At 42.4% G+C, this 23,521-nt stretch overlaps 1 protein-coding gene across 1 annotated transcript; it reads left to right on the top strand.

Moving 5' to 3' along the window:
* Nucleotides 1-8,505: 8,505 nt before the first annotated feature.
* On the top strand, nucleotides 8,506-16,558 carry LOC124696367. Its single transcript, XM_047229105.1, has 17 exons — nucleotides 8,506-8,654; nucleotides 8,740-9,054; nucleotides 9,305-9,448; nucleotides 9,547-9,627; nucleotides 9,714-9,757; nucleotides 9,864-9,929; nucleotides 10,012-10,074; nucleotides 10,551-10,640; nucleotides 10,852-10,887; nucleotides 11,046-11,117; nucleotides 11,939-12,019; nucleotides 12,405-12,494; nucleotides 12,560-12,640; nucleotides 12,724-12,810; nucleotides 12,886-12,966; nucleotides 14,101-14,237; nucleotides 16,358-16,558. The coding sequence occupies exons 1-17, from the start codon at nucleotides 8,506-8,508 to the stop codon at nucleotides 16,406-16,408; spliced, it is 1,668 nt and encodes a 555-aa protein (XP_047085061.1). The 3' UTR covers nucleotides 16,409-16,558.
* Nucleotides 16,559-23,521: the final 6,963 nt, after the last annotated feature.

The raw sequence follows: 23,521 nt of genomic DNA, 5'->3' as shown, positions 1-23,521 counted from the left end.
CTTCATTTGATTTGATATTTCTTGACTCTAATGTGATTCTTATTAGTTTAGAAACATTTTAAGACCATTGAAACCATTTCAAATGGTCTTGTTCAAAGATTTGCAAAAATGGCCATAACACATAAGAGGTGATGTGTCAAAATTCATTAAACTTGTAAATTGTTGATCTTGCTTTACTTGGACATGGGTTAGGGTCAATTTAGTATTATATTAGGTTGAGAGATGATTTCCCATCAAGTGGTCAAGGTTTAAAGTCATAGGGCAAAATTTGGTGAAATGGTTATGTGCCACATATGCCTCTATGCACATTTGTGTTTTAATTTGACTTGGCTTGACCCAATTGGTGGGGTTGAGTGTTGAAAAGGTATATAGGAGTGATCCAACCATTCACAACAAGTCTTAGGGTCAAGGATCTCAAATTCACAAATTTGCATTTTACTCTCATATACCTCTATGGCATTTTTAGTTTCTTTTTATTTTCTTTGGAAAAAACTTGAATTTGGTTTGATGAGTACTAGGTAAGGTGTGTGAAGGTTTTCCAAACCTCTAAACAAAGTGGAAAGGTCTAGGGTAAACATTTATAATTATAGCCATAGGCACATATACCTTTTTCTTATTTAACTTCCTTTTATTTTATTTTAACTTGGGTGATGAAAAGAGGGGTGAGGTTTAGGGTTTAAGCTCACTTCAAAATACTCTAACAAGCAATCATGGCAATAGCACAAGAATTAAGCAAGATCACTATGTATCAAACTTAATTTAATAAAAGTTTTTGTTGGTTCCAAAATTTGGAACTAGGGAAATTCATTTATTTTGTTTTGAATTTTTGGGATGTTACAAACCCTTCCCCCTTAAACAAATCTCGTCCCGAGATTTTAAGAAAAGTTAGGTTCCTAAGAGAGATTGAACATTTTGATTAACAGGAAGACATACTTGGCATGGTCTGGGGTGCTTCCCGGGCTTCAGTGGCATTCATGTGGTAGAAACGGCCGTTGTTGTTGTTCTGGTTCCTTCTACCGGCGAAGCGGCGCTCGTTGTCAGGCGAGTGCAGCAGTGTTGGCGGCAATCTTGGCAAGCTTCTTGGGGCACTCATTGGAGTAGTGACCCACAACTCCACATTCATAGCAGTTCACAGTTGACTTGTCCTTCGGGGTGACGGGGATGGCATTGCTTCCAGTCCTCGAGCCAGTGTTGGTGTTGTTGTTGTTCCCATTGTTGCTGTTGCAGTTGTGGTTGTTGTTGTTGTGGTTGCCGTTGTTGTTGTTATTGTTGCCTCCGGGCTTCGGGGGTCCTCCGTTGTTGTTGGTGTAGTTGGGGCGATAATTCTGGGCAGGGGGCTTGTTGTATCTTGGGGTAAATCCGCCAGAGGAGTTGTTGCGGTACTTCTGGGTATGGTGGGGTCCATTCTGGTTCATCATTCTGCGCTTGCGGTTCTCGTTGGCCTGATGCAGCTTTCCTTCCATCTGTATGGCTGAGTCTACGAGGGCTTCCAAGTCAGCGAACGGAATGTTCACTAACACAGTCTGCATCTCGTCGTGTAGTCCGTTCAGGAATCTTTCCTTTCTCTTTTCATTGGTGTCGGTCTCATCCGGGGCGTACCTTGACAGAGTGAGAAACCTGTCGCGGTATTCCACCACGGACATTTTTCCTTGCTTGAGTTCACGGAACTCGTCTCTCATTTTCTTAATCAGTCCTTGGGGCACATGATATTTGCTAAACTTCAGCTTGAAGTCTTCCCAGGTCATCATCTGTCCCGCATTAATTCATTGCACGGGCACTTGTCCACCAGGCTCTGGCAGGTCCTGAAAGATAGTGGGTGGCGAACAGTACTTTTTCTGCGGCTTCAACTCCCGCAACTTCGAGGTTCTTCTCCATGGTCTGGAGCCAGTCATCAGCATCAAGGGGCTCTTCAGTCTTGTTGAACATTGGAGGGTTGGTGTGCTGAAAGTTCTTCAGCTTCGATCCAGGGTGATCGTGGTTTCCATGGCCTTGATTGTTCTGAGCTATCTGTTGCAGTGCAGCAAGGTTTGCTTGACGTTCAGCTCTTTCGGCTTCTCGGTCTGTCATCATTGTCTGCAGCAGTTGCATCATGGTATCATGGGTGGTGTTGCGGGTTGGTGGGGCCATCTGAACATTGAGGTAGATGATAAGATAAGAGGGAAATTTCTAGGGTTTGTTTTGTTAAAGTTTAAAAAGTTCAAAAAAAATTGAAAACTTGAGTAGTGTTGCGGGGGTAAAAACCAACAACACTTTTTCATTCATACCAAACATCACATATTACAAAGCTAACACACCGTTGGTTTGAAGAACCATTCATTCGCTCTACGATACAAGGGGATCCTGATACAACTCACACCTACTCAAGTGACTTAGGGATACTACTCTTCAGGGTGGACTCCTTCGTTTTCACGGGTAATGTGCTTGGCGAGAGGCGAGGGCGTTGTCCAAATCCCTGCGGGTTTTGTACATCCTGAAGTCCTGGTGTGCTACATAGGGGTTCATCTTCGTGTGCGGGGGCATGGTCATCGGTCTTCCCATGGAGTCATGTCTTGGGTAGTAGATGAAGCGAGTGTTCTTGATCTTGTTCTCATTTTGTCCGCACAGACGGAAAATTGCTTCTTGCATAGCTCTGACTAGTCCTTCCGTCCAAGTGCTTCCCGTTACAGAAAACCAGATGGTTTCCCATACCGGGGCTCCAAGCTTTCTTCGTAGATCAGTAGAAACTTCCCACCGAGGTGGTTCTCCGGAGGGGTTGTTGAGAGGTATTCCGAAGAACTCGGGATACGGGTGTCCTAGATATTCCACTAGTTGCTTCAACTCCTTTTCGAACCTTAGGTCGCCTCCGTGACCAGGCTGATAGAACTCCCATTGGTACTCCATCTGTGAGCAATTAGGATAAGCAAGTTAATGACGTGATCAAGTGTGCAAAATTTTATGTCGTATTACAAGGAAAAGTAGAGCATGGATTTATTATTTTTGAACAGATCTCAAGATAAGGGTGAGAATAAATTTTCAGAAATATTCACTTCATTTGTTTTGAAACTAAATTTTTCAGACGTCCATTCTAACTAGGGTCTCCTAAGGTCAAACAATGGCTCTGATACCAACTTGTCAACACCCGGATTTTTAAGTCCAGATGCCTATTATGCCATTCCTCGCAATCCCGGGAATATTGTTTTTGCGAGACATAATAGATTGATATCACAACACATCATTTATTACAACACATAATCGTCTTACAAATAAAGGATCACATGATCCAGTCTCATTACAATAATAGAAGTTCTATTGATCCATTACATAACACATCGCGGAAGCGAAATAGCGTAGTAGTAGTCCATCTATTCCACAGGCAACTGTTGACGTCAGGAGTGATCCTAGTTGTCGTAGACGTCCTGTTGTCCTTCTTCCGGGTTCTGGTACTCTTCTTCATAGTCTGGCCATTTGAATAGCCAGGGACACAGCCATGAGTACTTTAAAGTACTCGCAAACTAATACTAATGTAAATACTATCAATCGTAGTAAGGGGGTTCTAAGCTCTAGTTCATTTGCATAAAGCCAGCTTTTATTTCATAAGCACTTTAATAAACCAAAACCTCTTCATTCGCCTAACTTAACTCAGGTGGGAACAATAGTGTCATTCCCACAACTCAGTTGTGATTCAAAGTCAAAAGTCACCTTTCAATTTCAAATCACAAGTCACCCTTCATATTTTTAGAAAAGTTCTGATGACGGAACAAGTATGGCCTTTCCAACTCGTCCATGACCGCGGACACGGCTATTCGAATAGGTTTAACTCCGCAGAGGTTGTACACTTGTGCCACAACAATTGCAATAGTTCGTCGGGGTAATCGGCCCCGATTTATCGTACGCAGTACGCGAACTACCAATCCTAACCTTTCATTTACATACCCTAGTATAGGCACCTCTCCCCATGAGCTTGGCCTCCCGGTGAAGACGGACGATCGGCCATCGGGAACCGCACGGGGCTTGGGCCGGACATTCACCTCATTTCACGTCATTTCACCTCATTCCTTTTGTGGTAGAGGCAGCCTCCAGCATAACCCCGATGACGCTTGTTTCAGAGGGAACCCATACTAAGACACATAAATTTCCAGCTAAGCCTTACCCAGATTCAGGTATTGTGGGGGTACTTGTAAAATTGGAATGGTATCGCATCCGAACCCAACCATCAGTTTTGGTAAAATTCATCAAGTCATTCACCAGTCATATTCACCTTCAAAATCTTTCAATAGAATGACTCATCATTCCAAGGTTTTCAAAGTCATTTCAATTCACAAGTTCCCAACTAAAGTAGTCACTTTTAATATTGAGCACTAGCCACTAGTTATGAGGGGTGCTAAGTATCTTGGAGCTTGCTAGGCTAAGTGTGATTCTCTTGTACTACTCTATAATTCAACCAAGTGAATCATAATTCAAAAAGTAACTTTGATAAATAAAATCAAGTAAAGCTTGTAAAGTAAAAACTTGGGATAGGTTCATAAAGTAAAATGTAATGGTGCCTTGCTCTTGTAGAGCTTTGCACTTTGCAAGAATATTAGCTTGCAACGCAAAATAGCTTGCCTTAGTCTAGCTTGCGTTGGTAATAGCTTGCCTTGATTGGTGATGTGATCAAAGTTCTCTTGCTCTTCCTCTTGGTAGAATACCTCCTCCTCTTGATAGTCTCCGGTACTAGCGTCTATACACGAATACGAGGATACAATCACCAAACAACACTTAAGTAATCTTAATTAGCCTTATTGGCTCACACAATTGATCTAGTATCACTACTTAACATTTATTCTCAAATTATGCTAGGGTTTCTTTATTTAATCTTAGGAGAAATAATTTCCTCTCATTGAACATTGGAATTAGGGTTTCTCTTTGGTTTGGAGAAATAATTTCCTCTCATTGAATCTTCTTAAAATTTAATCTTCTCAAATAACCAGGGATGATCCCATGTTGACCAAGGTCAACACTTCACACTTAGTATTTGAGAAAAGTGATTTAAATGAGATTCATCATCTCATGTGATTTAAATAACTAGTGCAATTTTAAATACTATGTTGATTTAAATTCTACAAGTGAGCAAGTATGAGCCTAAGCATTTAAAGGTAAACACATTACTTCATATCACTTGTGAGAATGATTTAAATGAGGTGCTACACCTCATTGGTTTAAATTCCTAAAATTTGAAATAGTTTGAATGGGCTAGTATTGACTACATAGCCAATATTTTGATTCTAGCCCATGATCATGTACAGAACTTATATCATATTTTTACATAGTAAATTAGAGTTTGTTAAATGTGAATTATTGCAATTAAATTCACTTCAAAATTTATAATGGTTGATTTTTAAGATTTATTTGAATACTGAAAAGTATCTGTTTTGTTATTTTTGCTATTCAAAAACTACACAAGATATGAGGTTGAATCCAGTGAGCTTAGCTAGATCAAATCATAAGCTTTCCAGAACATTTTGATTTGCTAAATTTGAGTTTGTAGACTTTGAACTATTCAATTTATGGCACAGACCAGAATTGAATTATTGCTGAAATAGATTAATACAAAGTTTAAATTGTTTGGGCTGCGCGGGAAACAGATGGGCCGAAACGGTTTGAATGGAGGAAACAGGCCCAGTAACGGCGCGGGCCTCGTCGACGAGGGGTCCCACGCATCAGTGGGTTATAATCACCGAAACGGTAAGCTCTAACCTGGACCGTTGGATTAGGTGATGATCGTGTGGTCGACCGTCATCGTCGTCCACGGGGGAGGAGGCTTGCTGCGCCGGCGAGGTAGGGGGTCGGCGGCGTGACGGAGGTTCCCGCGGGGCTCTGCTGGGTGCTGGGCGTCGTTGTCGAGGACGAGGAAACTCCTGGTACCGTCGGCGAGGCATGGGGTGGCGCGGATCAATGGCGATGATCTGCGGACTCCGGCGGCTCCGAGCTTCAAATTGGGGCGGCTCCGGCGAGGTGGGGTTCAATTGGGTGGTCGAGGAGAGGCAGTGCTGAGAGGGAAAGAGATTGGTGTGAAGGAGTTGTGCTTTGGGTGCCTCTATTTATAGATGGAGAGGTGATCGGCGGGTGCTGTGAGAGGGCGTCCATGGCGCGGCCGCTCCGGCGTGCGAAAGGGCGGGGCGAGTACAGCATCTTGTAGGCGACATCCTAGCGATGCTCAAGGCGTAGCTGTTGCGTCCAGGGCGTGATAGGATCGCTCGGGCGCGTGTGCTCTGTACCACGGTACTCGCGGCGGTGCTCAGATGAGGACGACGGCGACAAGGCAGCGGCAGTCGATCGAGTGCGTCTACGAGGTAGAGGTGAGGGTGGCGGTTCTCGTCACGAGGCCTAGGGATGCGGGAGGAGGACGAGGGTGCTCGAGCGCGAGGCGTCCTGGCGCGTCCAGTGACATGCCAGGGCGCGCTCACCGCGTGCCTGGCAAGGTTTCTGGCGAGTCTGGGCGGGCTTGTTCCGGCCAATGCCAAGCCGTAGCGAGCTAGGGCGGGGTACCGTTGGTGTCCTGGTGCTAGGTAGATTCTCCAGGACAAGGAGGAAAGGTGAGGAGAGGACCAGAGAGAGATTGGGCATGGGAGATGGCATGAGCACGGCATGGTGCTTTTCTGCCCCTCTCTCCACTTTAATCGACCAAGGTGGTACAAGTAGAGATGCAGGAGAGGTAGGGGAGAGGTGATCATCACTGATCATGCAGGGTTTAGGCAAAAATCCAGTGGATATAAGCATGTATGCATAAAGTGAAGTGCTGCCTGCCAAGTGCTCGATGAAATGGACGCATGAAGGTTTTTGTGGAATTTTGCAATTCTTTTTGGTGATTCTCAATTATATAAATAAAGGGTTGGAAAGGGGGTGGTTGGGTTCAATTTGGTGAGGATTTGCAAAGTTTCAAAAAGTGGGTCATCTTCACATAGTTTCAAAGTCCCTACTTGTCTCCTCTATTCTGGTCAACCTGGTCAACATCAGTACTAAGGGTCAACATGAAATTTGTTCACCATCACTTGGTCTTGGATGACATGGCTTTGGTTGACCAAGGTTGGTTGAGGAATCAGAAGATAAATGGGTGCAAAGTGGTGAAGAAAATAAAAAGGGGACATATGACCATTATCACATGTAAGTTGAAATTGAGGTTTGCTTTGATTTGATTTTGGTTTTTTTGATGCAATTGTGTTTTTTTATCATATATAAACATTTTACAAGCAAGGGATCAAGCAAAGGTGGCCTTGGTTGAAGATTTGCAAATTTGGCTAAGTGTATGTGAGTGAATTTTGGGGATTTTCTCCCTATTTAATTTCTCTTCATTTGATTTGATATTTCTTGACTCTAATGTGATTCTTATTAGTTTAGAAACATTTTAAGACCATTGAAACCATTTCAAATGGTCTTGTTCAAAGATTTGCAAAAATGGCCATAACACATAAGAGGTGATGTGTCAAAATTCATTAAACTTGTAAATTGTTGATCTTGCTTTACTTGGACATGGGTTCGGGTCAATTTAGTATTATATTAGGTTGAGAGATGATTTCCCATCAAGTGGTCAAGGTTTAAAGTCATAGGGCAAAATTTGGTGAAATGGCTATGTGCCACATATGCCTCTATGCATATGTTGCATTTGTGTTTTAATTTGACTTGGCTTGACCCAATTGGTAGGGTTGAGTGTTGAAAAGGTATATAGGAGTGATCCAACCATTCACAACAAGTCTTAGGGTCAAGGATCTCAAATTCACAAATTTGCATTTTACTCTCATATACCTCTATGGCATTTTTTGTTTCTTTTTATTTTCTTTGAAAACAACTTGAATTTGGTTTGATGAGTACTAGGTAAGGTGTGTGAAGGTTTTCCAAACCTCTAAACAAAGTGGAAAGGTCTAGGGTAAAGATTTATAATTATAGCCATAGGTACATATACCTTTTTCTTATTTAACTTCCTTTTATTTTATTTTAACTTGGGTGATGAAAAGAGGGGTGAGGTTTAGGGTTTAAGCTCACTTCAAAATACTCTAACAAGCAATCATGACAATAGCACAAGAATTAAGCAAGATCACTATGTATCAAACTTAATTTAATAAAAGTTTTTGTTGGTTCCAAAATTTGGAACTAGGGAAATTCATTTATTTTGTTTTGGGTGGGATGTTACAATAACATACCAAACAAATACGTCTGGTCGCTGGAGCGACTCCAGATCCAAACGGACAAACATGGCTGAGAGGTAATTTTGGTGTTTGTCGGTCGTTCCGTGTGCTTGGTTGGCTGGTGCCCTCTGCCCTGTACTGTGATTCAACGCAACGCGGGGCACCTTTCGCCCGCTGCTCCGCGCGTGGTGGGTCCCACGTATCACCGGCTGAGACGGCTCCAGACGGATCGGACGGCGGAAGACGCCCGCTGGCTTACTCCGTTCGGGTACATATTACCGGCTGGCTTTATATAACGTTTCCCAAATTCTCCTCCTGCGGTCCTGCCCCCTCCCCTCACATCCGCTTGTGCGTCGACGGCGCTATGAAGTGCTCCGACGGCGACGTGCTGGGGTTCTCCGTCGGGCTGGGCAGCCGCAAGCGTTCGCCGGAGTACGCCTGCGTGTCGCGCCTTCGCCAGCGGCGACTCCTCTCCTTGCTCAATCGGCAGGAGCTCTACAACACCTTCGACGCGTACGTAGCGTACACATCCTCTCCTCTAGCTGGAGCTCGTCGCGCGTCCAGGGTATCTGATGATCCAGACATGACATGCGTGCAGGCTTATCTGCGAGTCGGATGCGCTCATGTACCCCGGGCATCTGACCAAGCTCGTGGAGGCGGGCCGGTGGGAGGAGGCATTCCACTACCTCTCCCGCTTCCTGCCCTCCGACCGTCTGCTCTCCGTCCACGGCCGCACTCTCCTCCACTTCCTCCGCGTGCACAAGGCCATCGACGACATCGTGGCCGGAGCGCCCGAGGGCCGCGCCGTCTCTGCGGCTCTCAAGCTCTGCTTCACCCTCGACGCTTTCCGCAGCAAGGGCATCATCAAGCTCCGTGCAATGCTCTGGTCACTCGTCTGCTACACCGAAAAAAGGTACTCCTAGTACAATTCATCAGATCACTAGTACTCCTACTATATATGTCTCACAGTCTCTAAATCTTGTACATTTATTTATCAACCCTCTCTGTGCTAATAGCCAAGCAACCGTTTGTTCATCCTAAACCCACTCTGTAGATATATATATCGCTATGTCAGATCAGCGATTTTCATGCCCGATAAACAAAAATCCACACCTAATTAACATTTATTCATGGCCGAACATATACTGTATCTATACATGCAGGGACTCCCTGGACTTGGACCGCGTCAGAGACAAGGCGGCGTCCATCATCGTTGAATTGATTTCTCAAACTCCAGAGCTGAAAGACCATATGAGATGCGCCCGCGGTCCAGTGAAACCCCACAACGTACTCCCCATCGGCTTCGGGTATGCTAGTGATCGTCATAATCATCAGTAGCAATTTCAATCCTGTCGTGACTATCGGTTTGATCGCCTCCTGTCCTGGTATGCAAAATCACTGCTAGTTTCCGTCCAAGGCGCCACGTGAAGCGAGGCCCCATCCCAGGCTCTCTTCTTGTCAGCCACTATCTTCGTAAGAGGAGGATGTATGTGCATTCAGCATAATAACTACCTCCTGTTCTCAATTCTTTGTTAACCATCCCTGATGCCACACCTGCATCGTTTTGCGCAGGCTTCCTTCTTCAACTTCAACTCACTGTGAAGCGTTGAGTTTTGGTATATAATCCTAATCACAAATATCTTATGGTTGCTCTTTATGCAAACAAGCTTTTTTTCTACATTGTCCCTTCTTGCTTGGCAATAAGAATCCTCTCCAATGCAGCATCCTTAATTGAGGCCAAGGGACGGATGGTGGATCTTGTTGGTAAAACTTTTTCTTTGTTTAGTTGTTGGTAACTTTCTTTTAGGGAAGAGGTGTTGGTAACTTCATCACACAATAGCAACTAACAAACTTTTGTGGTCTTTTTTAGATACAACTTTGAAAGAGGGTAAGCGACATCAAGGGTGCCCACTTCAATCTGTCTCTAACAAAGGTAGCTTCACATTCTTTTAGTCCACAAAACATTTAATTTAGTCTCGCTTCATTTTTTTCTTTTCATTTAGTCTGATTCAAAGGAAACTTGATAGCTAGCTTTGATTCTGGATGATCTAAACTGTTTACAGTCCTCTAGTTTTACTCTCTTTTTTTTGCCTTCGGGAAGGTGTAAGACAAATTCTGTTTCCCTTACTTCTGATACTGGATTTTTCTATTTCATTTTGTCTGATTTGAAGAAAACCTAGTTTAGCCTCATTCCGGATTGATACATTAAGATTATGCTTAGGGTATTCCTGTGATGTGGCCTATATATGCACTTGCAGTATACCGCTATGCTATGTTCCCCCACACCAATTATTGTTTATTTCCTTTGCGCATTGTTCTCCCTGTGCAGTAGCCGTGTTATTTCTTTTGTGGTGTTTTTTGCACTTAGCTGCCTATCTGCTATTATTTCTTATTACTGAACTGTCGCAGGTGCTCCTGTTGGTCCAGTCTCAAACACTAATCTTGATGCATCCAGGAGTCCAGCTACACATTCTAGCCTCTCATTGGACACCGACCTTGGTAAATTAGTTGAACATCATCAATTGTTTCCCAACCACGGAAAACCTTTATCCTCACGATTAATCCCTGCAATTACTCCTTGTTAAAGGGCACCAAATTTACAAATTAAGAGGCTATATACCTCATTGGTATTTTACTGCATGCCCTCTATTTTTTGTATATATGTGTCCTCACTGTCATTTTTTTTCCTTTTTGCAATGGCACATATCAGAACTCAAGGTGAGGGAATGGGCAGTTTATCTTACAGGTAAAATTGGACCATTCTCTATAGGTCTTTCATTTGTTTACATTCATGTTCATACAGTACACGCGGTACATCAACCGTTGTGTTTGATCTTATGTTAAGCAATAATATTTTGTAGCTTGATTACACAATAGCAACCGATCAAACCTTACCATGTTCAGATGATCGGTTGGAAGCCTGGCCAGACACGAGTCAAGGGTATCTGCATATTCGTCGATCTGTCGACAAGGATGGTAACTTCACACTATTTCCTGCACCAGATATTTTGTTTTCTAAATCATTTCGCTTAGCTTCTTGTTGTCTTCTCCCCTTCCTATCTGGGATCTGTACTGGCTATCACAAATGATTTGATCCTTTCGAGCCACTTATCAATCTGAATTTTAAAAAAATTAGGCAACGTCTCTTACTCACCTTCCCTGGAATTTAGTCTCTTGTTTCACACGGAATTTGCAGAGACCACAGGACTGTAGGATAATTCTCTGCCAATTTAGACCGAACTAATGTTACAGCCCTTAGGTTTGATACTGTTGTGTGCTATTTCCTTTATATCTTCTTTACAGTGCATTGCTCTCACCGCACCAATTATGACATTATGTTGCTGCTGCATTTGAATTGTTATGCTAGGTTATGCTTAGGATATTGCTGTGGTGTGGCCTGTGCGGCTGTGCAGACATAATACCTTTCCATGATATGAATTCTGTTTTTTTTATTCCTGCGCAGATTATTCTTCACACGATTTTGTTACTTTTGCTTTTGGAGTGCTCTGCTAAGTTCATGCTTTATGTATTCATCTGATGTGTGCACACTTGATACGGAAGATTGCGTACCATCATCTTACGTTTCCTACGCCATTCTTTTCTGTTTTCCTATTATTTGTGAAGATCTGCCATCCTGTCATTCTTTTGTGGGCTGCATTTGGTGCCTTTTTTTCGAGAAAAATACAGAAGTTTTGTGCCTCGATGCACAGCCTCATTAGGATTGATGTTTTGCTTGCTCTTCATCAGAATTGTAGCTACCTGCTGATATTTCTGATTTCTGACTGCCGTTTTTCCAGTTGCCCAAGTCTCACAGACTATCCCTGATACCTGGACGACGCCTGCTGAAAGTTCTGCAATTCCATCATTCACAAAAGCAGGTAAATTATTTGGATGCCATCACAAACCAGGGGCAAAATTGGTTCTGCAATTGTGTGTTGTTATATGCATCACTGATAATGATATTTGATTTTCCACACTTTAGTTTCATTAATTCAGTTAATAACTGACCATTCTGATTTCCGAGTCTTTCTTTTATGCCTTTCATCAACTGTTACAGTGAGATCCACTGACATGCATTCCCGCATCAACCTTTGATTTCATCATAAATAATTCCAGCATGCATTACAAACATGTTTGCATGCATTCTACTCCAGTCAAGTCTCAAGTCACTATGTTTCTTCTTTTCCAGCAGTTATGCATCTTTGTGATTGATTCATAACTTTAGATTCCTTGCTACTGAAGTTTTTTTTTTTTGTGGGAAAGCTACTGAAGTTGTTGCAGATGCTCCATCCTTAGTGCAGGAGAAACGACCTGCTATGTATCAATATGGGATCTCACCAGTGGCAGATGCAGGTAAAACTGTTGGGTATTGATACCTGGCTACCTGCCGCCATTTCTAACTGCTGAACTCATTGCAGGTGTTCTACCCTCACAGGCCATGTCTGCTATGTGGCCATATCCTTATGATCGCCTTTTCATTTCAACAGTGAAAAATGCAGGTAAATTCCACGTTCTTCTCCAAACATGGACGGACCTCCATCTGTCGCCATTTCTAACAGGCGTACTCATTGACTCATTGTAGGTGCTCTATCCTCTGAGGGCATTTCTAATAATTGTGCATCTCCTACTCCTTATGAATACTCTGTGGTCTCAGTAGTGAAAAATACAGGTAAATCACACATTCTTTTCTGAACATGGACGACCTTCCATCCGCCACCATTTCAAACTGCCTAACTCATTGCAGGTGCTCTACCCTCAGATACCATGTCAGCTATCGAGGCATCTCCTTCTGAAAACTCTCTGATCTCAGCAATGACAAATGCAGGTAAAATTTACATATTCCTTCCAAACATGGAAGAAACGCAAATCTGCACAAGTGGTCCCAGGAATTTTGATGTTTCTTGAGAACCACAAATGCGCTCATTTTTTCAATGTGCTCGAATATATTGTTTATTTACAACTATTCAGATATATTGTTATACAATACTAGTCCATTGGGTCGTTTGTAATTTTCTGTCTTTGTATAACTTGGAGCATTTTGGCGCTTTCTCTTAGTACAAAATAGCGTGCACTTGGGTCCCAGAAAAAAGTTGAATATAGAGTATATTAAGTTGTTAGCTAAGCTGCATAATGTCATTAATTCAATTAAGAAGTCAAAGAGTAAATATAAAAAAGATGAAGAATTCTAGAGTAGGCATGTGAATATGCACTGCCCTAGGCTGAAATTATGCCCCATAGTGCGATATTTTGCCATTCTCGATTTCAGGGTACAACCCAATACCCAGGTCTTATGTGCACTTAGACGGATCGATTCACATGCCAAAACTCCTCGACCAGAATAAGATTAGAGAAACTTGTAAAGGAAGATAAGTATAAAGTAGTGAATGACCCTTGACGTTGCATGCACTTGTAGGAATTCTTTTACTTGATAAGCTCAGCTGTTATGGATTACTAGTTATTGATTCGAAAAAAAAAAATGGATTACTAGTTATTGGCCAAAAAATTACTATCAGGCAATGTAACAGAAATAGTAGATATAGTTGGTCAAGGGACAAGGGATGGTATGGTGCATTGGTGCACAAGAGAATAAAATCAGGGAGGTGCAAAAAGGCTTAAAAGAAAATTCTAAAGGTTTTCTTAGCGGCTATATACTGTAACAACATTTCACTAACGTACAGAATGTTGATTGACCCGAGTCCTGCACTTCTTCTCAGTTTTTTTTTGTGCTTGAGTTTTGTTCATGGTAGTGTCAGGATTGCATTCGCATCCAGCTGTATTGAGCTAGTTTAGTGTACTGGAAATGTGCTCCTGTTTCAAAATGTGCACGCTATACTTTTGCATATGAAATGTTCAATGTTTGTAAGCATTAGGAAAATGTAATTGGAGTCTTATGGGGTATATATTTTGTTGTGACAATACTTAATGGAGTTAACCTTAAGGTTTTTTACTTCTTGGGCAGGTACACATAAGCATTTTAGTGGAGAACAATGCTATACTGAGAATGATTGCCAGGGTTTCAGTCCAAGGAAGAATCCAAGGATGGAACTCACAACGGTTGGGCAAGGCCATAATCCAAAAAGGCAACGGAAAACTCTGGTAAGATGCTGAAACATTGGTACTTACTTTTGTCAATAGAGTGTAACAGTTAACAATGCAATCTTATATTCTATACTATGGTGCAATGATAATTTCAATATACAACGACTTCTTTATATGATATGCAGCAACCACAAGATGTGGTCCGCAGAAATTTTGTTCAGTGTATTTCCATTTCAAGAATTTTATAACCTCCTTCACAAGATGCTTGAAGTCCTTAATTTCATAAGAAAATACTTTGGTATATTCTCTGATGGAAATGGTTGCTTCTTAGTGTTGAGCGGTATGTTGCGACATACATCGTTTTTTTGTTGATACTTGTGTCAATTAACATGGACCCATGATTGAAATAGTTTAACTCTACCATGAATATCCGACTAAGTTACAATTTTGTGAATTGTTATACTGAACGTCATACCGGTCCCTGATCTGTCGTAGAGTTGTACTATCAATAGTTGGGTGTTCTCATTTTTCAGTACTCCCTCCAATCTATAATAAGTGTCGGAGCTTTAGTTCAAATATGAGCTAAATCCTCGACGCTTATTATGGTCTATGGATTGTACTATAATTCGCTTCTAATTTTTTTTCGAAATGGGGGATATGCCCCAGCCTCTGCATCAAAAAGATGCATACGACTGCTTTATTACCTTATTCAAATCCAGTTTTAACCTTATTACAACTCAAGTCTCATGTCAAGTTGATCTGAAAATCAACCAACGCCTGAAAAATAAAGCAAAAGACAAAGCGGCATCACAAAGTGATCCTATGATCAAGCCGCCACCCACACCGGCTGAAGAAATCCCGTGCTACCGTCTCCAGTCGGTTGCACCCATACTCCATGACATCCCGCTACTCCTCGGACTGGAGATAAGACCACGTACGGATCCAGTGAATAACCATAGGGAGAACCTGCAAGAAAGGTTGTTTTGTCGGTTTGTTAAAAACAGTATCATTGCGCATATTCCAAATAGCCCAAAGAACAGCGTAGACTCCCACCCTAATTTGAACCAAATCCTTCTTGGCAATACCGCTTAACCAACTACCAAAGAGATTTGTAATGTTTTTTGGGGGGGCCAAACTGAAAGTCATAAAAATAATGCGCCATATGATTTTAGCTAAGGGACATTCAAAAAACAAGTGCTGGATAGATTCATCTTTGTCACAAAAAGCACATTTCTTACAGCCTTGCCATTTACGCTTAGCGAGATTATCTTTTGTTAAAATAACTTTATGATGCAGGAACCACATAAAAATCTTGATTTTTAGTGGCACTTTTATCTTCCAAATATACTTTTTGAGGTACTTTGTGTCATCGTCTAACAAATCAAGGTACATTGATTTGACAGTAAAAGCACCCGAATTTGTAAGATTCCAAACGAAAACATCCTTATCATCAGATAATTGAACATACATTAAACGATGCACTAGCTCTAACCAAAGCGCCCACTTGTTGGGTGTTAGAGTCCTCCGAAATGTTATCTGGAGTGGTTGATTTTGTAGGACATCGGCCACCGAAACTTGTTTTCGGTCAACTATATTATAAAGAGTCGGATATTTCTGAGCTAAAGGAACGTCACCTAACCACGTATCTTCCCAAAACATAGTATCTTTGCCATGTCCAACTTTAAACGATCCCCGGCTGAAAAACTCTTCTTTAACTTTCATCAAACCTTTCCAAAAGGGTGAATCAAAGGGTTTAGCTGTAACCTGTGACAAGGTTTTAGAATTTAGGATAATTCGCTTCTAATAAAGCCACAGCGCCATCACAATTATAGTCAATAGATCAAGCTCTACTAAAATTGTGATCTTTGTGTCTCAAATACTTTGAGATCATTTGATTAGCGTAGGCACCTTTTCATTGAAAGGGTGGAAGTTTATAATCTTGCACTTTGTTCCATATATTAAACGGAAAACATGTCATACCAGAGTAAAGCATGGGTGATAATAATAATTGCAAGTATTTTGCGCAGCCCCTTCTGAAAGGGTCATAGTTCAGTACACGCTCCGTATGCACATAAGCAGCACACTAAATAGCAGGCGATTTTTTTGCACCATGCAGTGTCACCCTATAAATTGCTGTCTTGGACAGTACTAACAGGTGGAATACTGTCTGAGTGCAGGGTTCGCTGATTGAAGCTGAAGCTGAAGATCACGTCTCAGCGTGTTCTTGAGTGCACAACTGAGTGGTGGCATCGACTCTGCTCGTGTTGCTTCTATCTTTGTCAAAAGACTATCTGTTAGGCTCCGATCATGTTAGACAATATCTGGTGCTGAATGCTTCAGCTACGTTATGCCATGTTAATTATTATGTTGTCATGCAACTCTGTTTCCGACCGCCTTCTGTGATTGGCGCTATTAAATTATAGTGAGCTTAATTCATAAACCCTTAGGATGAATCTTTCAGAAGATTTCCTCTCCATCTTGAACGTGGTTGGTACACATGGGAGTACCCAGTGTGACGCCAGTAGCAAGACTTGATTCACATGATTCACTTAATTGTGCAAGTGTAAATTAGCTCCACTTTTTGGGGGGAAATCCATCTAGGCACTTTATTGATTAATAAACAAGTTGTGGGCTATCAACACCGTCTTCGTCTAAAAATGAAACAAGTGGCAAGAAAAGAGGTAATCAAACTCATTTAAGTAGGTATTATTTATTTCATAGTTGATAGTAAATGGGTTAGTCTTGTTCATTGTGTACCTAAAAAAGGTGGGATAATTGTTGTCCCTAATGATGAAAATGAACTTGTAGCTCAACGTACTGGTTATAGAATGTGCATTGATTTTAGAAAACTAAATAAAGCTACTCGTAAAGATCATTATCCGTTGCCATTCATTGATCAAATGCTGAAAAGATTACCAAAATATTCACACTTTTGCTATCTAGATGGTTATTCAGGTGTCAAATTCTTGTGCATCAATATGATCAGGAAAAGACAACTTCCACCTGTCCCTTTAGTACCTTTGCTTATAGGAGAATGCCATTTGATTTATGTAATGCTTCTGTCACCTTTTAAAGATGCATGAATGCTATATTTGCTAATTATGTTGAGAAAATTATGGAAGTATTTATGGATGACTTTTCTATATATGGTACTTCCTTTGATAACTGCTTGGTCAATCTTAACAAAGTATGTGAGGACCAACACTTAGTTCTTAATTGGGAGAAGTGTCATTTCATGGTTACAAAAGGTGTTGTACTTGATGCCGCATTTCAGGAAAAGGCATTGAAGTGGACCATGCCAAGATTGAAGCCATAGAAAAGTTACCATATCCCAAGGACATCAAAGGTATAAGAAGTTTCCTTGGGCATGTTTGGTTACATAGAAGGTTTATCAAAGACTTCTGTAAAATATCAAAACCTCTAACCAACTTGTTACAAAAATATGTCCCATTTTATTTTAATGATGAATGTGTAGAGTTATTTAATATTTTAAAAAAATGCTTTAACAAGTACTCCTATAATTCAACCTTTTGATTGGAATCTACCTTTTGAAATTATGTGTGATGCTAGTGACTATGATGTTGGTGTTGTTTAAGGCAACGAGTTGATAAGAAACTTAAGTCATTTACTATGCTAGTAAAACACTCGATGGTGCCCAAAGAAAATATGTGAAAGAACATCTCTTGCATTTTGTTTTGTGTGTTTGATGTCAATATATGTGATACACTAATGTTTGATTAAGTGGTACAGGGATTACATAGTTTCATATTTGCGTGTGTTGGATTTGGTCGGTCTGTCAAAAGATAACAGGAAAAGTTTGGCCAGGCCGGATAATCCGGGCCGGATATTCTTGAAATATCCGGCCCCCTGTTTTTGGCTAAGTCTTCGAGGAAAAGCAGCTCAGTAGGGGGGCCGGACATTTGGCCGGATAATGTCCCGGTATTGTACCAGGGCCGGATTATCCGGGCCGGATATTTTGGAAATATCCGGCCCCCTCGTTTTTGGCTAAGGACTCGGAGGAAATGTGAATCAGTACATGGGCCGGATAATTGGCCGGACAATGTCACACTTTTGTTCTCAGTAGGCCGGATTATCCGGGGGGCGGATTATCCGGCCCTACTTACACCGGATTATCCGGCCCCCCGGAAGCAACAACGGCTCAATTTCGAGAGGGGGTATAAATACCCCCCTTCTTCTACCTTGGTTGCTTGCTCAATCATTACACAAGAAATCTGCCAAGCCACCTCCATTAGAGCCACCTCAAGAAAGTCAAGATTTGCAAGATCTCCTTCCTCCCCCAACCAAAGCTCTTGATCTTTGGGGATTCGAAGGAGAAGACACCGATCTACATCCTCACCGAAGCGTTCTTCATTTCCCCCTCTCTTGTTTGAGGGATCTCATGCTAGTGTTCCTATTTGGTTCCCTAGTTGATTTGTTGTTGATGTATTGTTGTTGATTGTTGTATTGTTACAGATTTGGGAGCCTCCAATTTGGTTGTGGATGTGTGCCCCAAGAACTTTGTAAAGGCCCGGTTTCCGCCTCGAGGAAATCCCTTAGTGGAAGTGGGCTAGGCCTTCGTGGCGTTGCTCACGGGAGATCCGAGTGAAGCCTTCGTGGCTGTTGGTTTGGCTTGCGTAGCAACCACACTCCTCCAAACGTAGACGTACCTTCTTGCAAAGGAAGGGAACTACGGGAATCATCTCCGTGTCATCGCGTGCTACACTCTCGGTTACCTCTATCCCACTCTATCTACTATTGCATTGCTATACCCTGCTTAGTTGATATCCTTGTCATATAGGTAAATTCACATAGTTGCATATCTAGAGAATTTACCTTTCGTGTCAAGCCTAATTTGAAAAAGAACTAAAAATTGGTTAGCACCTATTCACCCCCCCCTCTAGGTGCGGCATACGATCCTTTCAATTGGTATCAGAGCCTCGGCTCTTATTTCGGGCTTAACCGCCTAAGAGTATGCCGAACGAGGAGCCCTCGGAAGGGGCCGCCACGACGGTCTCCATGGAAGACTTCAATTCGTTGAAGTCCTCCATGGAAGCCCAAATGGAAAGCATGAAAAAGATGATAGCCGAGCTTTTGGCTCCGGTCCTTCCCAAGGCTCCTAGTCTAGAGGTAAAAGACACGGGTGCGTTAAATGAGGGAGAGGCTTCGGACTTACCCTCATCTACCAAACCCGTAGAAGGTGACAACTTAAACACTATCAAAGCTACAAGTGCATCTCCCAAGGGAACTAGTGAAAGTGAGAGCTACAATCGAGTACCTCCACCTTTCCAATCACCCGATATACCGGTTCCCATGCCTCATTTGAACATTCGGGGTGACCCACCTAAGTTTTCCGTTGATAATTTCGATACTTGGAAATTTGAGTTCCGCTCTCATGTTTGTAGTGCCTCCAATGAACTATGGAGAATCATCTTGGAGGGCTTCAAGCCATACAACCCCGACAAGTTGACTAGAAGAGAAGCAATTGATAGTCAACTCAACAAGCACCGCCCTACACATGATTCAAACTAGTGTGGGGACACCGGAATTGCATCGAGTCCGAACTACACCACCGCCAAGGAAGCTTGGGACGGCTTGATCGCTAGTTGTATTGGAAGTGAGAGCACAAGAAGGAACAAGTATAATGCTCTTAAGAATAAAGCCGAAGGGTTCATGAGGCTACCGGATGAAGATCATGAACTCATGTATGGAAGACTTGTCTCGGTTGCCGATGCCTTCCGGCTTATTGGTGCCACCCACATCAATGACTCTTGGATCAAGGAGAAGTACATTGAATGCATGATGCCATTTGTTCCCATTGATGTCAAGACTCTTGTGGGAAGGGAATGCTATTCCTCTCTTACTTCTCAACAAGTCGTGCACGAGATGCAAGCTCTCAAGGTGCTTGAAGAAACCTCTCATGATTCTCGCAATCGTGCTCTTGGAATGGCAAAAGGTTCCAATCTTGCCTTGGTGGTCAACTCCGGTGAAGAAGTGATTCCTCAAGAATCTTATAGGGCATCTTGGAGTATGTCCTATCCGGAAGATTTGCAATGCCACTACCATGATCACATGGCCTTCCATGCAAAATCCTTTTGGGTTGATCCCTCCAAGGCCAAGGAAGACAACATCAAGAGGAACAACAAAAGTGGTTTCACTAGCTTTGGTCCAAAGACAAGATCTTGCTACAATTGTGATGACAAGCGCCACTTCATTGCCGAATGCCCCTATGAAAATAGAGAGCTTCATAATGGAAGGCTCATTCCCAAGGACAAGAGCAAGGATACCAAGGGCAAGTATTCAAAAGCCCCCAACAAGAAGTTCTACAACAACAAGACCAAGAAGGGCAAGAGGCCCTCAAGAGTTGTGCTAGTAACAAGGGAAGAATATTCTTCCGATGAAGTTGAAAGTTCTAGTGGTGATGAAGATGAAGAAAGCTCAAAGGAATTGGCCGCCATTGTCACCACCAACATACCCTCTTCATCTCTCTTTGAATCTCCCAATGAGAACCCTCCTATCAAGAATGCACATTGCTTCATGGCAAGGTCCTCCTTGGACACATCTATCGTGCTATCAACTCAAGAAGAGTATACCTCCGGAGATGATGATGTTGATGATGAAGAAGATGCCTCCACCAATGGATTGGTTGCTCTTGCCTCCCTCTCCACTAACTCTTCATCACCAAGTGAATCCCCCAATGAGGTCATCCTTGTGGAGGAAGAAAGTTGCCTCATGGCTAAATCCTCCGAGGTATCATCTCCTAACCCCTCTATCCCTAACATATCTAGTGAACTAGGGGTTGATGATGCTAGTCTAAAGGTGAAACAAGAAATGCTAGATTTTGATGATTTCATTCTCAACCTACAAGGTAACACTAAAAGGCATGTTTCAAACCTCATGATTCGTTTAGCTCAACAAAGTGCTATGCTTGAGAAAAAGGGTCAAATAGAGAGAGAAGACTCTCTCGAAATCCATGCTCTTAAAAATGCTCTTGAGGAATGTCAAGAAACCATATCTTCTCTTGAAGAGAGGTTAGAAAAATATTGAAGAGCCTCAAGATAAAATTAACAAGCTCACTAAAGCTAGAGATCTTGCTAGGGCTAAGAATAAAGTGTTTACAAAGGAAAAGGCCCAATTTGGGGTTGATCATGAGAAACTTGTGAAGGATCTAGATGAACTAGACAAAGCTCACAAAGCTTTGAAGAGTGAATACACTCTCCTATCCAAGTCGTTTGAGCAACTTCAAATTAGGCTTGCTTCATATGATGTGCCTAGTTCCTCTACTCCTCTATGTGATCATGCAAACATTGTTGAGGAAAATGCTAGGTTGAAGGATGAACTTGCTAAGGCCTCCTCTCCCCAAAGTAAACTTTCTTTGGATGATCTTTTGAGTAAGCAAAGATCAAACAATGGGAAGGAGGGTCTTGGTTTTAATGCCAAGGCAAAGAAGGCAAACAAGCAAAAGGCCAAGCCCGCACAAGAAAAGAAGAAAGTCGTCACTAATGGTGAAGCCTCCAAGGGCAAAACCATGAATGATGATGATGCGGAATTGCTAACCCTCACTATGTTTTATTTAAAGATTATTATGGTGATGTTTATGCTAAATATGTTGGCCCATATGATGGTTATGTTGCTTGGTCTATTTGGGTCCCAAAGACCCTTGTTGCTAACAAAAGAGGACCCATTGCAAAATGGGTACCTAAATCCAAGAATTGATCTCATGTAGGACTATGCCGCGGAGGTTCAAAATGGGTACTTGATAGTGGATGTACAAGTCATATGACCGGCGGCAAGAACCTCGTCAAGGAGTTGAGGCCTAACATTAATGATATCACCGTCTCCTTTGGCGATAATTCTACATCCGAGGTATTGGGTTTTGGCAAGGTTGTGGTTGCACACAACATTACTCTTGTGGATGTCATGCTTGTCAAAACCCTTGGTTACAATTTGCTTTCCGTTTCCGCCCTTGGCAAGATGGGTTTCGCCGTCTTTATTGATAATGATATTGTGGTCCTCTTGTGGAGCAAGACTCTAAAAGTCGCATTCGTTGGGTATCGCGAACACAACTTGTATGTGGTGGACTTTTCGGGGGCCACCACGTCAAGTGCGATGTGCCTATTCGGAAAGGCGGACGTGGGTTGGTTGTGGCATCGCCGCCTAGCCCATGTCAACATGAGAACTTTGCAAAGTCTTCACAAGGGGAACCATATTGTGGGACTAATGGAAAATGTGTCTTTTGCCAAAGATCGTGTTTGTAGGGCTTGTGTTGAAGGCAAAATGCATGACTCTCCGCATCCAAGCAAGACCATTATCTCTTCCAAGAGGATCTTGGAGCTCCTTCATGTGGATCTCTTTGGTCCCGTTACTCATGCAAGTCTTGGTGCGAAGAAACATTGCTTGGTGATTGTCGATGACTACTCAAGATACACTTGGGTCTACTTTCTCAAGACGAAAGATGAGACTCAACAAATATTCATTGACTTTGCTACCGAGGTGCAACGCCAACACAACCTCCTCATTATGGCAATAAGAAGTGACAACGGCTCCGAGTTCAAGAACTACACACTCAATGATTTTCTTAGTGATGAGGGGATTCGTCATCAATATTCCGTTGCTTACACCCCTCAACAAAATGGTGTTGCGGAGAGGAAGAACCGGACTCTTATGGATATGGCAAGGTCTATGATGGCGGAGTATAAATCCCGCTATAACTTTTGGGCCGAAGCCATCTCCACCGCTTGTCACTCCTCCAACCGGCTCTATCTCCGCAAGGGCTTGAACAAGACTCCATATGAAATACTCACCGGGAACAAGCCTAATATCTCATACTTCAAGGTGTTCGGGTGTAAGTGTTTCTACAAAATCAAAGGAGTTCGTTTATCTAAATTCGCTCCTAAAGCTTTGGAGGGTATATTTGTTGGTTACGGTGCCGAATCTCACACTTATAGAATCTTTGATGTATCCTCCGGGATTATCATTGAATCTTGTAGTGTGAAGTTCGAAGAAAATGATGGCTCCCAAGTGGGGCAAGTTGATGTTTGTGCAGGTGATGAAATACCTCAAGATGCCATAGTAAGAATGGGTGTGGGATTTTCCGCCCATTGAGGGACACGGTGTGGCGTCTCGGGAAGAACTATGCTCTACCACGGTGGAGCCCTCATCTTCTCAACATCAACAAACCTTACCTTGTGAAGCAAATGATGCACCAACCCAAGAACAAGAACAAGACTCTCCCTCTTATGTGCAAGATCAAGGACAAGATCAAGGTCAAGATCAACCTATCACTCACAATGCCTCCAATGAGGAACCAATCATCTCTTGCCCTTCTCCGAACATTGTTCAAG

The sequence above is a fragment of the Lolium rigidum genome, chromosome 3 (assembly GCF_022539505.1).
Source record: "Lolium rigidum isolate FL_2022 chromosome 3, APGP_CSIRO_Lrig_0.1, whole genome shotgun sequence".
Taxonomy (NCBI): domain Eukaryota; kingdom Viridiplantae; phylum Streptophyta; class Magnoliopsida; order Poales; family Poaceae; genus Lolium; species Lolium rigidum.
This window is presented reverse-complemented; position numbering and strand designations above follow the sequence as displayed.

Excerpts from the sequence above, each read along its gene's own strand:
- LOC124696367 (XM_047229105.1), top strand. The coding sequence starts at position 8,506 with ATGAAGTGCTCCGACGGCGACGTGCTGGGGTTCTCCGTCGGGCTGGGC. Across the intron at positions 9,758-9,863 it reads CTGTGAAGCGTTGAGTTTTG|CATCCTTAATTGAGGCCAAG; the intron begins GTATATAATCCT and ends TCTCCAATGCAG. Across the intron at positions 14,238-16,357 it reads AAAGGCAACGGAAAACTCTG|GGTTCGCTGATTGAAGCTGA; the intron begins GTAAGATGCTGA and ends GTCTGAGTGCAG.